This window comes from Xyrauchen texanus, chromosome 4 (genome assembly GCF_025860055.1).
Source record: "Xyrauchen texanus isolate HMW12.3.18 chromosome 4, RBS_HiC_50CHRs, whole genome shotgun sequence".
NCBI lineage: Eukaryota > Metazoa > Chordata > Actinopteri > Cypriniformes > Catostomidae > Xyrauchen > Xyrauchen texanus.
This window is the reverse complement of record NC_068279.1, coordinates 42,260,800-42,275,948: the sequence shown is the minus strand read 5'-3', so window position 1 is coordinate 42,275,948 and position 15,149 is coordinate 42,260,800. Positions and strand designations below refer to the sequence as shown.

Below are 15,149 nucleotides of genomic sequence, written 5' to 3'. Positions count from 1 at the left end.
GTACTCCCATCCAAGCCCTGTAGGACAACATCCTCGCTCAACGCGAAGGCCTACAGTGCGGCTGGACGCGCTGCCTCCGCCCTGCATGCGATGGCCCTCCTGCAAGTCCACCAGGCCAAAGCACTCAGAAACATGCACGGGGGTGGACCTGATCCTGATGTGCTGCAGGAACTGTGCTCAGCGACCGACCTCGCCCTGAGGGCGACGAAGGCCACAGCGCAGGCACTCGGACAGGCGATGGCCACCTTTGTGGTCCAGGAACGCCATCTCTGGCTCAATCTGGTCGAGATGCGTGAGGCCGACAAGAACCGCTTCCTAGACGCACCTGTCTCCCAGATTGGCCTTTTCGGCGACACCGTCGAGGACTCGCAACAGTTCTCCGGTGAAGAAGCAGGCGGAGGCCATCTCTCACATCATGCCCGCCGCACACCTGCCGCTACGGGTCCTGCCCGTCTGCTCGCCGGGCGCCCCTGCAGCGAAGAAACCAGCTCCTGCTCCGCCCCAACCCGGGCCCAGCTCTCAGCCCCAGCGTCGAAGCACCCGCGAGGCGGCATACGCCCCCTGTCTCACGAACCCCTCTAGGACCCGGAAGGCTCCCAAGCGTTCCTGAGACAGTCGACCCAGAGCCAAAGACGTTAGCTCGGAGGTGGTAAGTCCGCTCCATCCCCCGGTGGAGGGCCGGGTGGAGAATCCTTTGTTTTTTCATTTGCCACACCCCCTGACGGGGGCTGTGGTACCCACATTCTCAATAAAAGAGCTATTTCCTTTGCCTCTGGGTCACCTGGCAAATACTTGTCCCTTTGGTGCCCCTAGCGCAGAGCTGGGAAGCGTAGTTTTGTTTGCCCGGCTCCCGCCCCCCTTCAGGGGGTCCGCTTTTCCGCAGTACATGCGAGCATGCCAGTTCCCTGCTCACGGAAATCACGACCCTCTTATCCAAGGGCGCGGTAGAGCCCGTCCCTCCAACCGAAATGAGGAAGGGTTTCTACAGCCCTTACTTCATTGTACCCAAGAAAGGCGGCGGCTTGCAACCAATCCTGGACCTGCGAGTTTTTAATCGGGCCTTGTTAAAACTCCCGTTCAAAATTCTCACGCAGAGAAATATTCTGTCTGGCATTCAGCATCTAGATTGGTTCGCAGCGGTAGACCTGAAGGACGCGAAGGACGTCTTCATGAAGATCGCAGAGGTGGCTCTTGTCCCGCTACGAGTAGCCGGCATCCGCATTCTCAACTACCTCGACGACTGGCTTATCCTAGCACACTCTCGAGAGTTACTATGCACACACAGAGACCAGGTGCTCCGGCACCTCAGCCGCTTGGGGCTTCAGGTCAACTGGGAAAAGAGCAAGCTCACTCCGGTTCAGAGCATCTCTTTTCTCGGGTTGGAGTTAGACTCAGTCTCAATGACAGCACGTCTCACGAGCGAGCGTGCTCAGTCGGTGCTGGATTGCCTCACTTCCTTCAAGCCAGGCACAGTGGTCCCTCTAAAACTTTTCCAGAGGCTCCTGGGGTATATGGCATCCTCTGCGGCGGTCGCGCCGCTGGGGTTGATGCATATGAGACCACTCCAGCACTGGCTCCAGACTTCGAGTCCCGAGACAAGCATGGCACCACGCGCACGCATCGGGTAAGGATCACCCCCGCCTGCCTCAAAACACTCCGACCCTGGACAGACCTCTGCTTTTTACGGGCAGGAGTGCCCCTGCAGCAGGTGTCCTGACGCGTTCTGGTCACAACCGACGCCTCCCGGTCCGGGTGGGGTGCCGTGTGCAGCGGGCACGCAGCAGCGGGCAGTTGGAAAGGGGCCCCGCTGCGTTGGCACATCAACTGCCTGGAGTTGCTGACCGTCCTTCTCGCTCTCAAGTTCCTCCCGTTAGTTCGGGACAAACATGTCCTCGTGAGATCGGACAGCACCACGGTGGTGGCGTACATAAATCGCCAAGGCGGCGTACGCTCCCGCCACATGTCACAACTTCGCCCGCCGTCTCCTCCTATGGAGCCAGCAGCGACTCAGGTCGCTGCGTGCCACTCACATCCCGGCAAGCTCAGCGTCGTAGCGGACGCGCTATCACGACAACGCCTGCCCGGCGGGAGTGGAGGCTTCACCCCAGTCGGTCCAGCTGATTTGGGAACGGTTTGGCAAGGCCCAGGTAGACCTGTTTGCCTCCCAGGAAACCTCCCACTGCCCGCTCTGGTACGCCCTAACAGAGGCTCCCCTTGGGACAGACGCGCTGGCACACAGCTGGCCCTCGGGGCTGCGCAAGTACGCATTTCCTCCAGTGAGCCTTCTTGCACCGGTGCTGTGCAAGGTCAGGGAGGACGAGGAGCGAGTCACGTTAGTGGCCCCCTACTGGCCCACTCGGACTTGGTTCTCGGAACTCAGACTTCTCGCGACAGCTCCTCCCTGGCGAATTCCCCTGAGAAAGGACCCCGCGCCCAGACCTCTGGAACCTCCACGTCTGGTCCCTGGACGGGATGCGGAAGAGCTAGCCGGCTTACCGGCGACCATTGTGAATACAATTAACCAAGCCAGAGCCCCCTCTACCAGGCACATTTACGCCCTAAAGTGGCTTTTTTTCGCAGATTGGTGTTCTTCCCGAACTGAAGACCCGCAGAGATGCGCGATTAGGTCAGCTCCTGTTCCTACAGGAGAGGCTGGACAGGAGGCTGTCCCCGTCCACCCTCAAGGTGTATGTTGCTGCCATTGCCGCCCACCATGATCCTGAAGACGGCAAGTCGTTGGGTAAGCACGACCTGATCCTCAGGTTCCTGAGAGGCGCCCGGAGGTTGAATCCCTCCCGGCCAGGCCTAGTTCCCTCCTGGGATCTCTCGGAGTCTTCGCAGGAATCCAGAGACCCCCCCTTCGAGCCGCTTGAATCAATTGGACTCAGGGCCCTCTCTCTTAAGATGGCCCTGCTGATCGCGCTCGCCTCTATCAAGACGGTCGGGGACCTGCAAGCATTCTCTGTCAGCAACACTTGCCTGGAGTTCGGTCCGGCAGACATGTCTGTGATCCTAAGACCGCGACCGGGCTATGTGCCCAAGGTTCCTACCACACCATTCCGAGATCAGGTAGTGAACCTGCAAGCGCTGCCCCGGGAGGAGGCAGACCCAGCCCTTTCGTTGCTATGTCCAGTGCGCGCCCTGCGCATTTACCTGGACCGCACACAGAGCACCAGATGCTCTGAGCAGCTCTTTGTCTGCTTTGGGGGACGGCAGAAAGGGAATGCCGTCTCCAAACAGAGGCTCGCCCACTGGGTTGTTGACGCCATCACACTGGCTTATCACACCCAGGCCGTGCCCCTACCCTTGCGGGTCCGAGCTCACTCAACAAGGGGTGTTGCGTCCTTGTGGGCACTGGCCAAGGTCACCTCCCTAGCAGACATCTGTAGAGCCACGGGTTGGGCAACACCCAACACCTTCGTGAGGTTTTACAACCTCCGCGTTGAGTCGGTTACATCTCGTGTTTTCTCAGGTCCGAGCCCGTAGAACTCGGTAACACGTAGACTGACCAGCCGGGTGGATCGCTTGCGTCCAGCACCCTTTTCCTGACGTCAAGGTTAAGTAGTGCGCCTTTTTTCCCAGGGCACCCCACTCTGAGTCGGGACCCTGGTCGATTCCTCCCCAGCCCTCCGGGTCCGTGGTTCAGCGGAGGAACTCGCCGACCCAAGCCACTGTGGGTACCCTGATGGCTACCCTGTACTGGTATAGGTGCTCCACAGGTAAGGCTTCCTGCTCGGACTCCCCTGTGTGTATTTCCACGGTTCTGTCCCCTTACGAGCGGACCCCCATGTCTCCCTTAGGCAGTTACAGCTGCCCCGGTCGCCGTGCTGTAGCAACTCCTCCCTTCGAGGCTGGATCTACCACCGCACCATACTTTCCACACGAGCCCTAAGACGGCCGTGTGGCGTGTCTACCACTTTTCCTCCCCAAGAAAAAGGGCAGGTGTGGTCTCCGCAGGGTCTGGGTAAGACCCCTTCCCTATATGCTTGTAAGGGCCCCGGCCGTGATTGCTCTATGCGAGAAACATAGAGAGAAAGAGGCCCAGCCAGGCTGGCCCGTTCCCATGTTGGCAAACATCGCCTTGTTCCCCTCTCAGGGTAACTAGAAGGATCCCGATGTTCGTATGGGGCATTGGGGAAGAGTACGTGCAGCCGGGTACAGGCGATGCGTGGCACTGGATGAATCCCTGCCCGCCTCTGTATCGGCAGTTCATGTACACGGTTCAGCACATGGCAAGATTGGAATGGGTCCCCTAGTGTCGCTTCTCCGACACAACGTGGAGAGAGCGACAGAAGGGGAACGTTTGGTTACGTATGTAACCTCCGTTCCCTGAGGGAGGGAACGACACGTTGTGTCTTTCCTCCGCCATGTCACTGAACCAAGCCACTGTTGTGGCCGGACCATTTCCGGCTCCTTAGAAAAATCCTGACTAAACTTCCGTATTTGCCCCGCTTAAATACCCGTATGCGGGGGCGGGGTATTGCAAATACTGACTGCCAACTCTCATTGGCCCTTTTCAATAGGTCAGAGGTGAATATCGGCGCTCAAGAGAGACCCCTAGTGTCGCTTCTCCGACACAACGTGTCGTTCCCTCCCTCGGGAAACGGAGGTTACATACGTAACCAAACGTTAGTCCAACAAATGAAACATTTATCAAAATACAGAGTTATATATGAAAGTTACATAGGTGCATCCAAAACCACACACTTCTGCACTATTCTGTGTCATTTCTTAGAGCAAGTCATGCAAGTTGTATAACACTGAAAGTGCAAGAAAAAGAAGTTTACTATGAGTACCGGGGATGGTTCCCTTCTTCAACTGTCAAAATGGATTGTGGAATATTGGACTCTTCATGCACTCGTGTAAGCAAGTAGGGGGCAGAGTTACCAGGCTGTGCTGCTGACCTGACAAAACAAGTGTAAATAATGGAGAATGTAGCAACTAGCGAAACTTTAATAAAGACAACAAATAATCTAGAGCTCTGTTAAACTTGCAGCAGATTCGCCACTCATTATTTTCTCATGCAAATGAGCTTGCTATTCACCGCAAATGTTGCAGCTCTTCAACGGTAGTAGTGAACCTGCAGCAAACCTTTGGCAATAATGAAGAGTTTGTGGCAAAGCTCATTTGCATGTGAAAATTAATGAGTGCCGAAGTTTGCAGCAGGGTTGCAGCAAATCTCGATTTTTTGTAAGGGAGAATCTTAAAAATGTTAGTTGGATGCTTTACCATCACCCCACGTTGTGTGAATATTTACGTTGTTTGAGATGGAAGTGTTGAACTGAGGTTGGCTAATTTGCTAAATCTAGCAACAACACATCACGTGTTTGAAATGTCACTTCTTTCAGCTGCAAATGGTGAATGCTCTTAAGTGTTCCATTTAATACTACACTTATATACACTTCATACACTTGTATACTGTAGAGTGTATATAGAAGTGTTGTTCGATTCTTGAACAAATCATTCTTTTGAGCTGATTCTCAGCAAGTAACTGGTCGAGCCGTTTAAAAAAAGATCGAACTGAATCGAAATTTAGTTCTGGGTTGATGACGCAAGATGCATAGCTGAAGTACATGAACTGACAATGAAGCAAGTTGAACTGTCTAACTAAAAAAATGAGCTGGTCCCACAAACTGTAGAAATTTGCAGAAGATTACCGAGGACTTGCTGCATAATGAGACGTTAATGGCAGTAGCCAAAGAATAGTTTATTCTCTTTATATGTTTTAGACACATAGAACATATCTGCATTTCTGCATCGGAGTCTGTATTGGGTGCATGGGTGCAAAACCTTAATGTCGGAAATTATCCAAGATGTAATCAATATTTGTCAGTTGTGTTTGACATGCATGATCACAGAATTAAACACTGATGACAATAAACACCCTTATTAGTACTACTAATAGAACTACATTTTATATTAGGTAATAATCAGAAATATGCATTTACAAATGGCTTCATTTGGATGTTAGAATTACGTACTAGTGATGTCATTACATGATCATGTAAAAGAATAACTAAATAATTTTTTTGAAGTGGTTCATTGAAATGAACTGTCCGAAAGAACCAGTTTGCAGAAATTAATTGGACTTCCCATCACTATTGCATAGTGTATATTGTAAGTGTATAGTGTATAGTGTGTCATTTGGGACACAGTTCATGTTATTTGTTTTGAGAACAAGGACAATACCATGTTTTTTGGACATGCATCATGTTTCAGGGTTCTGCCCTTAGTTTTGGGGTTTTTCCTCTTTGTGGCAGAACCCTGACATGTACGTGTTCTATGTCTGTTTTATGTCTTGTGTCTGGATTCAGCCACTTTGTTTGGTTTGATTTATTTACTCTGTGGCTGAATCCAACCACTTGTGTTTTGTCTCGTGCTGTGTGACTGCACTTGGGTTTGTTTTTTCTCATTCACTTTTGTATTCATGTCTGTCTTCAGTGATAGCTGTGCCCTCTCGTTTGCCTTGTTATCTGTCTGATTATTAGTTGATTGTTTTCACTTGCCCTCCTCGTTATCTCCTTGTTTTCTTCCCTATTTAACCCCATTGGGTTTTCTGTCTTGTGCAAGTTTTCAGCCAGCCAGTCTCTTCAAGCCCTGCCCGGTCTTTCAGTCTAGGGTGTTTTTCCCCCCTTCTGGGAAGTTTATATTTTTTGTATTAATAAAAGCCTATATCACTACTCCGTGTTTCATTCCTGCCATTTCCTGACATCATGCTATTTTTTTTTTTTTTTTTTAAGTATGCTGGAGATCCATGTATATGTGGTAATCATTTAGTACCATGGTATATTTCCAAGTAACACGGTAGCATTGATTTATCACAAAAAAAAAACTCCCAAGTACATTGTTATTATGTTAACATAGGGTAATTATACAGTTCAATGGTTTATATCCAAGTAGCATGGGATTATTGATTTAGCTAGCACCATCAAATTTCTTTTTTTTTTTTATGAACATGGGACTGTAGTAATATTGTAATGCTGGGAAGAAGTCAAGAGAGCTGGATCTAGGTCTAGCTAAGGATTTTAATGAAAATAAACACATACAAATAACTGGTAGACACAGGAACAAATAAAAAAAACATCCACGATGGGAAACAAGAACATAAACAGGGGCGAACATCTACGAAAGGCACTGGTTAAACACGGGAGGTCAAACACATGCAACAACTGACAACAAATGATCAAACAACAGGGCTTAAATACACAAAGGATAATGACTAAATGAAACACAGGTGAGGACAATGTAGGACAGCTGGCAGAGATGAGAGCAGGGAATTATGGGAAATGTCATCCGGGAACAGATGACAGGGGAGAAACAGTGAATCGTGACAAATATCATGTTTTTAAACATGTACCATGGTAATAACTTGATTTTTGGACATTTATCATGGAAATTCCATGTATTTTATGATCTTTTTCTTATTTTTTTGGTGAGTGTCATGGAGCACATTTGCACATATATATGGTAATCATTTAGTACCTTGAGATACCATGGCATTACTTGATAGCATCACTATACAACAGGGCTGGCCCTAGGGTTTTGGCGACCCTAAACCAAAATAGTGTATGGGGCTCTACAGGTTTCTGAACCAGCCAAAAAGAAGAGAAATTATATATTTTCTAAATAAAAAAGCTCTCATTTCAGAGAGAGAATTTTACCAATATGTTACCAGAACATTAGTAAGGGCCATTCACTAGCAGTGTCATCGGTGGAGGGTGTTTGTGGTGCTGTCCCGAAATACTTTAATAGTGTTACTGAGGAGAAGAAGGAAATTATACATACAAAAAATGGATGGAAGGAGCATTACAATTAACCTTCTGGGGTCTGAGGGTGTTTTTGGGCCCTGGAGAAGTTTTGACATGTCTTGACATTTGTGCTTTTTCAGTTACTTACTAACATATTAATGGCTAAAGTCTGATAACACTGTATTCAGCACAAAATGGGCTACAATAATATGTGAGCAACATGTATATACATGTTTGTATTTTTGTGAAAATAAAGTTTATGTGTGGTTTTTGAAAAAAATAAAAAATAAAAGTCACTGAAATAAGGCCATATAACACATTTATCCACAAGACTTTTGAGAAATGGATCTTGAAGCCAAAATTATGTGAAAACCATCCTGATCCCTCATTCATACAAAACAATATAGTCCTTTAACTTTTATATGACACTATTAGTGTTAGAAGCGAGGAGGCGTGAATGATCATAAATATTAATGCGATGCACACCTGAGGAGACTAAGACCCCTCCCTTGAGAGAGAATGATTGTGAGAAGACTTAATGATCAAAATCAAGTTTAAGTTAAAAGAAGTAATCGGACTATACATTTTCTTTACATAAAGACTTTATTTAAAAACGTTAGACTTTCGTTACCATTTACAATTTTTAAATTAGCAAGAAATCACTTCTGCTCACCAAGGCTGCATTTATTTGATCCAAAATACAGTAAAAAAACATTGATATTGTGAAATATTTTTACAATTTAAAAGAACAGTTTTCTATTTGAATAAATTGTAAAATGCAATTTATGATCAAAGCTGAATTTTCAGCATCATTACTGCATTCTTCAGTGTCACATGATCCTTCACAAATCATTATAAGATGCTGATTTTCTAATATGGGCATATTTAAATCACATTTGACTCTTTGAACCTGAACACATATTTGCAAGCACAAGCTTTGTTGATGATGAGGCAGCATAAACACTAGTTAAAATATGATATAAACATTAATTTTATTTTTATATTATATTACATATCATGTTTATATCATACAGCATACAATTTAAATACCTGCTTTAGTCAAAACAACATTTACATGTAATTAAAACTTGCTTATTAGGACATATTTCAAATTTCAATACTCTGAATCCTGGCTGGCAAGTCTGGAAACTAGTAAACTATGTACATGTTTATATAAAATAGCATGTCAACTAACATCACTTTGTTTCATACAGATTAAATTGCAGGATAATATTAGTTTTAAATTTGAAATGTTTTATTTAAAAGTAGACATTTTAAGCTTTCTTTATACATATGTTTATGTGAGTATCGAGTCAGTTCATTTGTGCGGTCAGAAAGATTCTCACGGAGACAGAGACGGCTGAAAGCTCACCCTTTTTATTTTCTTTATTTTACAAAATCACAAGGTTTTGTTGTTATTGTGAGTGTAAACAAATTAAAGTAAACTCTTTATAGTCTCTAATGATGTCTTACACTTACCTGTATGATAAAAAATGACGAAGTATTTCAAGTTGTTTCTGCTGTAATGACGAAAAAATCCAGCACACAAAAAGTAGCAAACAATATTAAAAGAGGCCATGCTTTTGGCATGAATTATCGTCTGATTCGGGAAAACAGCATTTCGTTGATCCAGGTGAGTACGTTCACTTCATGATGGCTGGACTTTTGTCCCCTAGCTACTGCTCCTGGCAGTTGACAAAGGGAAAAAGCAGAGTGCTGCGCTCATCATCCTCATGGCACCCACACAATTTAAAATCCTCCATCCTAGATCCAAAATTAGGTTTAAGAAATTTAGAAAAATATACGAAACGAACTACGTTTCATTGATACGGTTGTGTGTTTTGTTGATTAGAGTAATTGATGGGCAAAAAATAAAATAATTGGGGGGTGGGGGCCCGAACATATCACGGGGCCCTAAACAAATGTTTAGTTTGTTTATTGGGTCGGGCTATACAATGGTATGGTCACAGTACTTTTCTGCAAGGCATGAGAGACTAAATAAACTGTTTCTCAGACTTAAATTGATGTGAATACTGTATTCTTTTCTGTGATTAGTTATTATTTGGCAAAAATAAAACTGGATCTGTATCAACTTGTGTATCCTTGACCATCTGTTTAGTTTTTTGCTTCTAGTGAGGGAAATAATGACAGCAGGCAATACCAACACAATATATATATATATATATATATATATATATATATATATATATATATATATATATATATATATATATATATATAATTTTATTTTATTTTTTAAATTAATCAGATTAATTAAATTCTATGGGTGCATTGCTGACCTTTAAAGTTGAGCTTGCATAAATAATGTGATGTCAGGATAGGAATTCAGCCTTGCAAATGCCGAATGAAAGCATTTGCAGGGATCTAAATGATTTAGAATTTTTTTTAGTACCCAAGACTTAAATTTAAACAAGGCAGGCCATTAATGCGCTTTGAATACAAATTGTGATTACACAGTTTCAACTAGGGGATATCAGTGCTGTAATTCAGAGCTAATAACTCATTTAATCAGTGGTGAGATATTAAAGAGAACCTAATTAACTTTTTGATAGCATTTATTTACTCTTGAACAGTATAGATGTTCTCATTGGTCCAAAACCCTCTCCACATTGATATTTAACATCAAATATGTTTTCATTTTCAATAATTTTGTCACATCAAACTGCATTTTCGCTTTCAGTGTGGGCAGGAAAATACTTATCACTGGAAACTTGTTTCGCACCTGGTTACGAAATAGCAGTTACGTATAGTAAAGTGTCAGCAAAGAAAAAAGAAAAGAAGAAAGCTGTTCCAAATAAAGATTCAAGTTTTTTAATACATTACATTTAACCCTGAAACCCTGAAAGGGCACTCTAAAAATTAAAGCATTCAAATAATGATGGTTGAAACCAAGCTCAAATGACACTGCAGATCATACTTAGACTTTTGTGAAATTCTGCATCTGAATTTGATGCATTTATTTCACCTTTTTAAAAGCCTGTTTAAAGCAATGGCACTCTGGAAATTTTCTCTTAAATATGTATGTTTTGATTGAAGTTTGAGGGAGAGAGAGTTGAGAGAGGCCTGCGTAATCTTTTTTTTTTTTTTTTTTTTATTCCTTAAGGGTCACATGGGAAATAAATTACAGTTAGTTGTGCAACATCCCTGCAGCAATTCTGACCAAAATAATGAATTGATTCTTGTTGGAAAGTAATTGTGAAGGCAATGTGCTCTTTAATTGGCTCTGACTTTTGAGTTGTAATTGAAAGCATAGATTTATTTGCATGTGTCTTCCAACAAGAAAACTTTGAAATGGGTAAGCAGAGAATAGAGTATTATACAAGTTAATCTGTAACCTTCCTTTGGTGAACCATTGAACTGCTACAGTCTTGTTTTTATTAAAAATGTACGACAACGTCCCTAATTGAGTTTAACACAAATGGCTTGTTTTCTTCAAGCTTCCAAGGTTTTTTTTTTTATTTACTTTCTCATTGGCCACGTTCACATGCACATTGTTTTCCGATTAAAGGTCAAAATTCTGGTTAAGCCTTGTTCTTAAAGTGCTTATTCTGGTCAATCGTTAAAGGCCCCAGCATACTCACAGTGAAGTACTTTTTTCAGTTATTCGTTCAGCGCCAAAAAGAAGTTTGAAACAGCTGCGCAACATTCAGACACCCGCCACTCTGCTAGGGGAGGTGTTTAGAGGTACATTTAAATATGAGTATGCTCTAGACTAATATGACATTAAAATGTGTTATCAATGACTTTATGCCTCTTTCTATGAGTAAAATGCACATGCGACCAGTAAATGAAGCTGTTTTAACTACTCATTGATAAATTAAAGTAATATATATATATATATATATATATATATATATATATATATATATATATATGCATTATATCATGTGTAATTTGTAAAACAGGCAAAAGATTGGTTGTAGGCATATCTTACTTGAGGCAGATGTGTGAATAGCTTTTAGCTGCAGACGGCACGTGAGTGAAGCAGCATATCAAACAACAGAGTGAATAGGCACTTAAGAGTGTTTGAGTAGATTTGATTCCTTTTTAAGACTAATTCAATAAAAAAAATTGCATGACTTGTTCTTGGAAAATGTCTCTTCACGAACAATCAGCTGTCGGCCTCAAAGTAGGAGGAGCTCCACGTCACACCTACCGATGACTTGGACCAATGGCAGAAAGAATGTTTGCTGCCGGTGAAAAGTTTGCCTAAGAGTGCTGTTACAAACTACTGAAACTCAAAAACACCTTATTTTTGGCCAGATTTTGTTCTAAATTATGTCACACCCATGCATTCTTCAATTTTGTTGGAAGTGTGCAGGGGCTTTAACTGTTTATATGCTTCACAGATATTGGAATATTCTGGTATACACATATTGGCATAGTACTCATGTCTTGTGGAAAAATTGGAGATGCTCACTTTTCTATGAGACAAGAAAACTATCATTGCTTTTGACTTTATAATGTTAATATTGATACTATCTTTAGACTTACTTAAGCTGTCTAGCACTCTTCTGATTCCAGGGCCTTCCTGAACAGTCAGATTCTTGGGGCAGTGAACCATTCCTATCCCCCTGACTCATTCTCTCTCTCACTCTTCCATATCCAGGACACTGAGATTATCAACATGGCGGTTCTTACTGGCAGAACAGTAGCCATTCCAGTCAAGGTGGTATCCATAGAGATAAACGGAGCAGTCACTGATGTCTCAACCTCTGTGCAGTGCAAGTCATTCAACGAGGATATTGTCAAGGTATGTGACATCCAAGTAGAGAGGTCAAGTGACCTAGGACTTCCTCTGCTGTGCACTTATAATGAATTGAAGAAAAACACCACTTAAGAGACCATAAAACGACCATCAAAATGCCATATAAGTGGAATTTAGATATGCTCCTGTGGCCACTGCTTTCTGGATCCCCTCAAGGGATTGATGGATTTTCAGTCCAAGACATTTCATCAAAAGTGTGCAGTGCTCTGCAGTCTAGCACCACCCTCTGAACAGCAGCAGAGTGGGTACACTTGATCTGGGTTTAATAATTGTAAATGAAGAGTCCCCTAGAAAGCAATGCTGTAACTAACTGAAATAACTAAAGGCGAGAAATCTGCTCTCCAGCATTTTGAGGATCAGTTGCAAATAGAGTCGGGACTCAAGGGTACAGTTTAATTTAAATTCTCATATCTTGGTTTTGGATGAAGTTCCCTCCTCAATTTAACCACTAAGCTTGTGTGAGTCAACAAATCCTGCTATTACAATTTATTTCTCGGTTTTGGTGCAAGGGGGCTGTTGGTTTCTCAAAGGATTGTTAAAAGGTCATTGGTATGAAATATGATTAGGAAGTTGACATGTTATGCTCCATCTAGATTTTAACCAGCATTTAGATAATTCTTTTATAATTAAGATGTATGAAGCTTTTAAGACCTCATATTAATTGAGAGACTTCATAGAATATTTTTACTTTGAAAAATTTATTTGTGACACAGTAGGACCATTTAACGTGAGCTGGCAAATGCAGAAATACAAAAAATGGAAAACAATTTTAAAGGCAATGGTGACCAGATACCACATGATTATTACGTAGACTGAACATTCATATACATTTTATTCTAACACTTTCCCTTATAAATTCATATACAGTGGCCCAAAACTATTTGGTCTTAATATTGTTGCATAAGATAAAAAATACCAAAGTACCATCTCCAAAAAATCAAACTAGACCTTTTCTCAGGACTATCTTCACTTTTTTTCAGTTACATTTAACCAACTGGTCTCAAGGTGATTTTAAGTAAAAGTTAAGGTTAGTTCCCCTCAATTTCACAAAGTTTGACAGCCATAAACTGTCCAAAGTCTTAATTCTGAACAATACTTGTTTTAAAATTTGAAACCTAACAAACTTAAATATTTATTTAGAGTAAATACCACTTGGTTTGATATTTTGTTACTTAATGCAAATACAGTCATGCACTTTAAGTGTGACTTAAGTCTCCATATATTTTGGGGGCCCCACTGTAAATTTTAATCTAAAAAGCTGATAAAAAATAAAAAAACTTCCAAAATTCAACTTCCTAAATTCAGGCTGAAAAACTTTTCAGTGTCCTTTCCTGAAGGAAATACTAATTTCAAAAACTTTTGCCATCTGTTTCATGGCAAAACATATCTAAAAACAGAAATCTAATTCAACTGTAAACTGTATCTAAAATGTAGAGCAATAATAATATGCCATCCAGTGTCATCCATTCCTCAAGATTGAGATACATAAGTCATCCGAGAGGGGCCGAGAGGTCATTTGTTGTTTATCTGTCTTAAGATTCAGAATAAATGTATGTGCCGCAGTACCTGGACAGAGCATTAGCTCTGGTGTTATTGAGTGGGTTTGCTCGGCCGCCCGGGCTGTTGAACTTTGGAGGATAATTCAAGATGAGCCTTTCAAGCTGAGACAACACGAGTCCTGACAGTTCAATAAAATGCTCTGTGCAGTAGCGAAATAAAGCCTCATATGGAAGACAAAGGTTACAGGCCCAAATAAAAGAATTTTGTACTTTTTTTATTCAAAAGTTAGTCACAAGGACCTGTTGTAACAGGGCTTTTTCTCTGGAGCCGAAGCTTTTACTTCTGGATAAGGGCATCACAACAGAGGAGCGCATGCATAATTGTGAGAATAACATTATGTGTTACGTGCATGGAAATTACTTCTAATATGATGTTTGCCGCAGGTTCACATTTAAATTTGTCAACACAGGCTGGTAATTGACCAGCCTGTTAAGACCTGTTATATGTCTTTTCTATTTTTGCCTCAAATTTGGATGTTACAGCGTTCAAACAACTTAAACAAAATAGCTTATTCCAGCCTAAGGTAGTTTTACATTGCATGCAACAGATTGGACTATACAGACTGGTAATAAACAGGTCTCTTAAGACCATTGGGATTTGTCTTTTATCATGTTTGCTCACATTTGGAAGTTATAGTGTGTGTATTGGTACTTGATTGGTATACTATGTAAAAACATTTTGTCAGGTGACCTAAAAAAATGTGCTTTGTGTAATAACTAAATTAACTGGATTTATTCAAGTCAAAGATATTATTACATGTCTGGATCAATGGACTAATTTGGTTACACCAATAGAAATATCTTCCTTGATCCATGATATAACAATTGCAGGATGCCACTTTTTTCAGTATGTGTTGGTCTTAGCTTGTCTCTCTGCTTGGCCAAGCTGTTGTTTAACTGGTCACCTACAGTACTTAGTTTCCCACCCTTTTTTGGTGTCTTCAAAACCCATTGAAAACCTTTAATACAGATCAGTCTAACCATCTTGGTCAGGCTGGGAGACAGTGCATCCGGAAAATACTCACAGCGCTTCACTTTTTCCACAATTGTTAT

The 15,149-nt window shown here is 42.5% G+C and overlaps 1 protein-coding gene across 2 annotated transcripts in view; it reads left to right on the top strand.

The window, feature by feature from the left end:
* The window catches only part of LOC127636407 (transmembrane protein 132E-like), a 509,951-nt gene that overhangs the window by 451,389 nt on the left and 43,413 nt on the right, over positions 1 to 15,149 (top strand). For both annotated transcript variants that reach the window (XM_052116876.1, XM_052116866.1), the window contains exon 5: positions 12,379 to 12,522. In XM_052116876.1, coding sequence (XP_051972836.1) covers positions 12,379 to 12,522 — 144 coding nt within the window. The remainder of the gene's footprint in view (positions 1 to 12,378; positions 12,523 to 15,149) is intronic.